This window comes from Echinococcus granulosus, assembly GCF_000524195.1.
Source record: "Echinococcus granulosus chromosome Unknown EG_S00231, whole genome shotgun sequence".
Taxonomy (NCBI): domain Eukaryota; kingdom Metazoa; phylum Platyhelminthes; class Cestoda; order Cyclophyllidea; family Taeniidae; genus Echinococcus; species Echinococcus granulosus.
The window spans coordinates 14592-23503 of record NW_020170611.1 but is presented as its reverse complement, the minus strand read 5'-3'; the positions used below and the strand labels follow the sequence as shown (position 1 = coordinate 23503).

Below are 8912 nucleotides of genomic sequence, written 5' to 3'. Positions count from 1 at the left end.
CTATATTGTTCTCGTAAAATAGTATATTTTCGGTAATAAATACCTAATTTCATAATTTTTAGCTCTTATATGCTAATTGCAGCTCACAGGTGTTTGATTAATTGCGAAAGATGCACCTAAAAAATCCGTAATTTGTCTAAAAACAAGTTGCATGCATCTTAGTACCACGCCATAAACCGACGCGTCTGCTAGCAATCAGCACCATTATTCGCAAACTGATTGGTTGGACGATATCGATCAAATGTGGTGGCAAGGGTCTGAGGACATGCCATATAGGCTGTTTGTCGTACGCGCGCACACCACCTCCAACACTGGCAACCATCGATCGACGCTGGTTAAGTTGCTAGCTTAACACACACGCAGCCTGCAGCCGCTAAGGCTCTATCCCTCGTTAACACATGCAAAAATTGAGAGCTGTTTTATTAAAACCCAGTTTTCATGCCTTTCTACCCGCTCGAACGCGTTCAAACTTAATAGGACAATCAATATTGCCATTCTCCCACCATACGTTAAGTTTGATGTCAAAAGGTCATTCCTCAGAGGAGATATTGCCCCTCAATTTGCACAAAGTGGGTTCGAACCGAACGGCTTTCCGGGGTTTTGCCTAGCGCGTTTAGCGCACTTAGTTAGAGCAGCACGCGAGCACCGCGTGCAGACTTTAACCAATAGAAAGGCATTGTAGTGTGACAGACAGACGCGTGCGTCGCGCGCCTCAAGTGCGGTAGTGTGCACATTAAGTGCGGCCGTACAACCCCACACGGAAATGTCTACACCATGCAGACCCTAGGGCCGCAGCCCCAAAACCCCATGTTCACCGCCCCTGCAATCCCAATTCCACCATCTTCGAGGCGTGACTAAGCGCTACTCCATACTAGAGACGAACCCCACCTAACCGCACTTACCTGGGGCAATGAACACAGAAACGGAGCAGCCACGACACGACTGCAGCTCACGAGGAAACCACCCCTCTTAAACAGAGGCTTGAGCGACACGCTAAATGGTAAAGCGGATTTAAACCGCCCCAGAGCGGAAGGCTTACCCACCCATCCGCATTCCCCAAGAGACGAAAAACTCAAGAAACAACCATTGAAAAAGACTATATTCGAACTCAGTCTAAAACAAGATGAGAGAAAGCCACCCAATAAAACACGAGCAAGGGGTGCCAAGAGCTAAAAACAGCATAAATGCGAATAATTTATATGGATACACACAACGAGTACAACAGATAATTGTTTATAATAGTAATAACACCAAGAATTACAGAAATTTCCCTAGCAAATAAAAAGCTCCGCTGTCACGCCCCATTTACGCCCGTTCGCCACGGATGCGACGAGCCAGTTGAATGTCTTTCGGCATTATGGTGACACGTTTGGCATGAATAGCGCATAAGTTCGTGTCCTCGAAGAGACCGACCAGATATGCCTCGGACGCCTCCTGAAGAGCACCCACAGCGGCACTTTGGAAGCGCAAATCGGTTTTGAAATCCTGAGCGATCTCACGAACCAATCGTTGGAAGGGCAGCTTACGAATAAGTAGCTCGGTAGACTTTTGATAACGACGAATTTCCCGAAGAGCGACCGTGCCAGGCCTGTACCGATGAGGCTTCTTAACACCTCCAGTCGATGGTGCTGACTTGCGAGCGGCCTTAGTGGCAAGTTGCTTACGTGGCGCCTTTCCACCGGTAGATTTGCGTGCGGTCTGCTTGGTACGAGCCATTGATCCTCAAGACGGACGGAACCGAGAGCACCCGAACGACAGAAATCCAAAACAGAAATACAAAGCGGCGACTTAAGACCAATTTTTAAACGTTACCACATTTAAACAAAAGCAAAGTAAATAAAAGGATCTTTGCAAAAAATCTAAATTTTTTAATAATTACACTAATTAAACCACTCAAAAAATTAAATATAACTTGTGGCTTCTGATGCAAAGCAAATGCATTTCGAAGAATATTTTCAATTGTAATGCTAGTAATTGAACCAAGCATTAGAGGTTCATAAATTCGGTATAATTAGAAGCAACTGTTACTCGTTTCCCTCACAAAGGTGCTACGATGAGTGCTTTGACTCATAATATCTTTCAGCTAAGAAGCGTTTAGGAAGCGCACCTTTTATAGAATGTTTCGTCGGAATTCCCTGACCTGGATCCTCCCTCCCCCACTGACAAATTATTAATAACGTTGCTCCTGTTAGATCAGTTGGCTCGTTAGTAGTTTAGCAGCGTAAAAGAAAGGAATAAACGATGAATCTTTGCAGTGGTGGCAGCGTGGCCTGGCCTCGCCCCGTTCAAAACAATGCAGACTTGAAAATTGGCTCCCAATCGCCAAATTCAACCTCTGCCTCTACCTTCCACATCACAACTCATTCTAATTTTTTTCTGCTTTTTAAAGCTGTGTTCCTGTTTCAAAATACGCCAGAATCTCTACCGACTCTAACCTGGAACAGTGGTGCGACAAATTATCCCATCCTGTCATTGACCGGCACGAGAAGTCTCTTGCTGGAGACTTCTATTAACGCCACCAAACCATAGGTCATGAGCAAAGAACTTTCATCTTTTAAAAGAGCGAGTTATCTGCAGCCCGCTCCCAAACAAAATTCAGTTCGAGCACATTGTTTGGTTACTCCTTGTGGTTGGGAAGCTCTGCGGCACAAACACTAAATCCCTCCAGCAGTTGGTCAAGTTTGCAACCAGGAGGCTCTAAAAGCTGTCTATGATCTCAAATTACAGCAACTAACACAGATGACTTAATCAAACACCTTTATGTCAAGGCCCTCCTCATTAAACCGCAAATTTTGACGAAGCCCCTTTTTCCACATCCTGGTTTCTCTTAACTGGCTTTTACTCATTCTAGCAAGCCCCAGGCAGACTAAAAGGTCTATGCTACTTCCTTTTTGACTTTAAAGCGGTTTTATCTGTAGTTATTATTAGTGTTTTCCTTACTCTTTGTCACAAGATTAGGATCTCCTCTCCATCTATAAGTTTATCTTTAACAGAAACAAAAATAACGGCAAAAGGGGGGAGGCTGTTAAAAGTCGCTTTAGGCTTAGAAAAACTATCACTGAAATTTATTATATGTCCAGAATTGGTCCGGAACGTGATTCCTAATGCTGATTATCTACGTAACGCCATAGCCATCCTCAATTTTGTGAGGAACATCTCCACCCTGTAAGGTGTTGACTCCAGTATAGCCCTTTAGCTAACGAAGGAAGACGGGAATGACGTGTGCATTGCTCTCTTTGGGTCCTCAGCTATCCCGATTAACAACTTAGATGATCTTTTTAGGCAGCTGACTTTTGTTACCGTTGGAAAAGGAAGAGAACTTCTCGAGCTGCTGATTTAGTACACGAATATATTCTCAGGATAAGGACTCAAGCTGAGACGGATAAAAGACGGGAAGCATGCGATAGATATCAGCGAAGCTACACCAATCTAGTGACTACCCAGATGCACACAATCTCCTCTACTAAGTGAAGCAAACTGCCTCTGCAATTGCGCTAGTAAAGAGGAATGGCTGAAGTCTACGACTGTGTTAACCATGGGAAGATGAATGCAAAAATGTAGGGAGACGCCTTCTCATTGCCCCACATCTTCAATTTGTTAGACCTCGTATACAGATCAAACTGGGTTTCCATAATAAATTTAAAATACGATACTGGAGAGTGAAATTGGCAGAAACGGACGGAGAAGAGACAACTTTTATGTTGTAAATGGCCTTTATGAATTACAGACAATGCCTTTTGGGATCTGTAACGCAGCAGCCACCTTTCAATGCCTGATGCAAACCACATTAAATGGGCTATCTGCAGAACAATGCACAATCTATCCAGATGATACCCTCGTCTTCGGTAGTGAAAGTCAAGAGCTTGGTGCCAACCTGAGATTAGTGTTGGACTGTCTGCGAGTCACGAGATTGGCCCTGAACCCAAGGAAATACTGCCTTTGATCAAATTTTTGGGACACTTTCTCTTCAGATGGGATGGCAGTTACCAAAGACCGCATAGAACAAGTAAGGACATGACCAAAACAAGCCAAATAAACCAAAATCCGTAGTTTCCAAGGTTTGGCAAGTTGCCACAGGCATTTTGTTAGAGTATTTTTCCTAAGATCGAAGGTCTGCTGTCTAAATTATCCGAAAAGCAGGTGAAAATAAATTACAAGTAGAAGAAAGAACTAAGGCGAATGCTTTTTTCCGTAGTTACTCTAGCGTTTCCCAACTTCAAATCGAGCATCCCATCGTTCGTACTAGAGACTGACTTAAGCTGTGCAGCCGTAGGCAGAGTACTCTTACAAAGTGACGACGAAGGAAGGTACACATCATCGCCTATCCAAGTACCGGGCTCAGCAACAAAATGAGACTGAAAAGGGTAACAAAACGTTAGATGTCCTCTACCTTAAAAATGGTTTAGGCACTTCTGACTCCATCTCGTAGCGAGGGTGTTCAAAGTGAGAACGGATCGGCAGGCACTTGTCAGTGCAAGGTACAGCAGTAACACGATTTCACAATGCAGCACAGGAAAGGGAATGCGCATCGTGATACCGATGCTCGTGACGCCTCCCCACTTCTCTACTAGCTGGCCGGATTCCCAATAGATATGTCGAGACAGCAGTGAAGTGAGAACAAAGAGTAGAGGAGAAACAGAAGAGAGACCTTACTCTTACAAAATTCCTTTAAAACACGTATTTTGTTAATGAGGCTGCTTTGGGTCAGTGTTTTTATGAGAAACTATTAACTTTCGTGATAACCAGCACATTTCCTCGTCCGCGATTCCATTTCCCTTAGGGACGAAACTCTAGATTAAGTCGAACTGCTAAGAGAGATCAGTGACGTTGAGGTCTGGCGTCCTCTCAATTGCATGAAAATCTGATAACTTGCAAAGCTGGCACGCTGGTTTTTTCTGGCAACACTGAGTACGTGGTGATGGCTGAATTGGGGGGGAGTCGAGCAAGAGGATCGCCAAGGACAACGTTCAATGGAGGAAAAGAGCTATGTAATGTGCTAACTGCTTGTTTAACCCTCGGTTCTTGCAAAGTGACCGATCAGGTGGTCCGCCATTGTACTTCCGTCAGGTGAGCTGGCCTGTGGGTCATACCAGTAGCCCCGATACCTTCTGTTGGCCAAGAATACATATTTTACCTAAACATTGCCTTCTTTCGTCTTCAGGGAAGTCACGTGGCGATACATATGGTTTACTGACGGATGGAATGGTTGAAAGGCTGCTTGCATGGCAAGGAGGATGTGGCATTGGCTGAGTGTCTTTAAAACAGAAGAAGAGAGTTAAGCAAAAAATAATTTTTGAGGTCATTTGTCAACTTATCTTCAAACGCTGTTTTTTGCACTTCCCCAAAATCATACCCAAAGACAATGGTGCCTTAAACTATTATCATTGCTAAGAAGCTTTACTTTTAAATATTTGGGGCAAGAGTGAGGGAAAAATATCTGGAATGACATTAGTGCAATACGATGGTTGTTTAGCTTTCGGTTTTAATGAAGAGACACTTTTGACTTGGCCATTGTACCACGCCGGGTAGGCTGGTCTTTGGTCCATGCCAGTAACCCAAATACTTTCTATGTGTCGAATACGTGTAATCTGCAAGAGTATTATTCCTTCTTTCGTCTTCAGGGAAGTCCCGGGACGATAAATTAGTGCCGTTTCGTTTTTTTAAACGGAGTGCCAGTACACTATCACATGCAACAAATTTCTGAAGTGATCCACATTTGCATTAATTGTAACTTAGCATTCGTTTAGTTTTAATGGGTAAACGTGCAATCAACTCCAAATATGTCCTTTTATAAATATGAATTTATTAAGAGCCAAATTAAACTATTACTTTTAACTTTAAGAAGGTTGGGTAAAATGTGTAGAAAAATGTATTTTCCAAAGCTGACACATTGGTTGAGCTGAAATGGGTTATCAATACGTCATAAAGAAACAAATAGGCCTTAGTGAAATCAAGTCTGTCATCAAATGTAATTCCATGCAATTTTTGTAAGCATTAATTTCATAGATAAAATTCACCCATTAATGGCAAATTTCGACAAAACTGCAATGAAAAAATTATGGGAAGTATTTGCCTTTCACTGGCCATGGAAGTCTCTCTCTTGTTAAAAATGGTGTTTATGGGATTTTATGCCTATCTATTTGTTAATTCTTTCCAAGTTTAAATTAGGCGAAACGTAATCTTAATCGGTTTAGCTCATAATTTTAATTGCAATTGACTGAATCTCAACAGAATCACCAGGCATTAGATTACAGCATTTTACCAAAACAGATCCGAATGCTTTTAACCGAACATGGATGTCACCTAACTATGCTGTAATACGATAGTGGTTTATCCCTCGGTTCTGGTGAGGCGCCACTTTGAATTAGCCCCCTCGTACCTCGCTGGGTGGGCTGACCTTTTGGGCCATGCCAATAGTCCAGACACCTTCTCCGTGCTGAATATATACATTCTGCCCGAGTATTGTGTCTTCTTTCGTCTTCGGGGAGTCTCGGGACGCTACATTGGTGACAGCAGAAAGCGAACCCGATCTTAAAAGACATGTATCCTGATTTTCCACTTCTCCGTGATAAGCCTTAGTGGAGTGGAATAAGTACATATGCTACGGATGGGAGAATGGTGATGACCCCTAATAGAAGGATTGATGTTGACGTCTACCTTCGGCATCTCTCCCAGTCCCCTGTTCTGCAGAAAAGCCATTAACGAATGAAGCAACACTAGTCGTGAACCATCTGGAAGTTTCGTTACGGGTTTCCCCTACCGTCCCCCATGGATCTGTTCTAAATCTTGTACTTCCTTACTCAAATCTGCTTTTAGGTCAGTGTTCCTGCATCTATCTATGGACACGCATGATGGCCGGCGCAGTTCCCCGTCCTGAATCAAATCCCTAAACCGGACGAAACCCCAGATCCAGTCAAGCCGCCAAGAGGGATCGGTGACGTTGAGGTCAAGTATCCCCTCAGTTGGGCACTAATTTGGTGACTGGCACGGTCGGCTCGTGGGTGTTTCTTTACTGCACCGACTACGTTGCAATGGCTGATGCGGGAGGTTGACCTGTGGGAGCGCCGGGGACGACGCTCAAAAGAGGAGGGAGGCTATGTAATACGATAGTGGTTTATTCCTCGGTTCTGGTGAGGCGCCACTTTTGTACTTTGAATTAGCCCCCTCGTACCTCGCTGGGTGGGCTGGTCTTTTGGGCCATGCCAATAGTCCAGACACCTTCTCCGTGCTGACTATATATATTCTGCCCGAGTATTGTGTCTTCTTTCCTCTTGAGGGAGTCTCGGGACGCTACAATACAGATTAAGGATGTCCAGCATAAAACGCTCTTGTTTGTGCTTGTTTCCTAAGTCAAATTACATAAGACAATTAATTTTTGCTACAAGTAAAGTTAGTAGCCTAGACTGTAACCAGGTGTTCAGTTACGACTTTACAGAAATTTAGTCGATGTCATTCCAGTTTTCATGCAGGATTATTTGGTGTGCGACCATAGCTTGCTGAATCTAGGAAAAGCCTCAAAACTTCGATCCTAGTGTAAACATGAAAAAAAGTTGGTCGGATCTCCTCTTAGCACTCTCGCATTAAAATAAACTTAATCTTACCATTATTAGACAGCATTACGAATGCCCATATGTATTTTATTAGGTCAGAACCAAAATAATCACCAGTAGAAACTGCCATTGAAAATACTGCTATTGTGCATTGTACGACCAGGACTAGTAAGATTCCGGTTTATTTTCCTCCACAGTAGTAGTCCACAAATTGGAAAAAGTAGTAGATAAAATGAAATCGTTGAAGTGCATCATACATGCCAGAATTGAATTAAATCCGACATTAATAAAGACGTATTCAATAACGGCCATGCATCTCAGAGTGGCTCGTCTACAGAGCCTTCAAATCGCAGGAAGAGTATTTCAGCCATTCAGAAAGCACAGTGTTTGCCATGCTGCGTCATAACATTCCGACTTCAGGAAAGTCTCGAAGCAGGCCACATTTTCATGTGGAAGTAATGCCTAGACATCTGAATATTATTTGTTCATCAGCGGTTTACCTTAGATACCATGGATAATTGCATAGTATATGGCAGATTTTTTTAACATTCATACAATTTCCTTGCACTCCTGGTTTAAAATTATTTCTAAATACAAAATAATGGACTGCACAATGCATACTATCGTTTCGCGGTAACGGAAAGCAAATACGATTTAGTTAATGCTATTGCACTTTATGCTCGCCAACTTTTTGCGTGATAAAATAAAAAAAGCCAAGGAATGCTCTTTATCTCTTTTGAGCATTTTACAGGTAACGTTTTTAAACAAAATACAAGTTTGGAGTTTTTATTACTGAAATTGTAATGTGTGCCTCCATCCCATTCCTATCTCTCGAATAATACCCGATGACTAAAAGGTAGGAAACTCTAAAGGATGCATAATAAAGAGACGTTGGTTCGACCTTTACACATTCCTTCGCCCATCCACTATCCTCCATTCTTCATACCCGAGTATGTAAATAACCGCATGGGACTCAACTTTGAACTGATTTAGTAATCCGAGCTACTTCATGAGAAGTAAATTTCCCACAAATTCAAGAGGTCTTTGGCAATAAATATCTGCAGTGCACCATCTTCCGGAAATGAAGCGGCACTGGGCGAAAGAGGAGCGGGCAGTGAATGAATAGGCTTAAAGCAACTAATAATGTAAGAAAATATAAGGCAGAAAGGGCATTTCCAAGAGTGAATTGACTATTTTATACATTAATTTGATCAAGATTTATCTAAATCAACAAACATTTGGCAACGTTCCATCACCGGTGATGAAATTGTAAAATTCACGGCCGTCTCATTCTGTAATAAATGACTTGGGTTGCAAACAGAAATTGAACCGACCGATTCACCATTGTCTTCATTACAGTTT

General features: G+C 42.7%; 1 protein-coding gene across 1 annotated transcript; it reads right to left on the bottom strand. All coding sequences in view use genetic code 11, as the record gives it.

The window, feature by feature from the left end:
- Positions 1-1305: 1305 nt before the first annotated feature.
- Positions 1306-1716, bottom strand: EGR_10538 (Histone H3.3; the record flags this gene model as incomplete). The annotated part of the gene is made up of 1 exon (XM_024499787.1): positions 1306-1716. One exon carries the CDS (start codon positions 1714-1716, stop codon positions 1306-1308), a length of 411 nt encoding a protein of 136 aa, XP_024345796.1.
- Positions 1717-8912: the final 7196 nt, after the last annotated feature.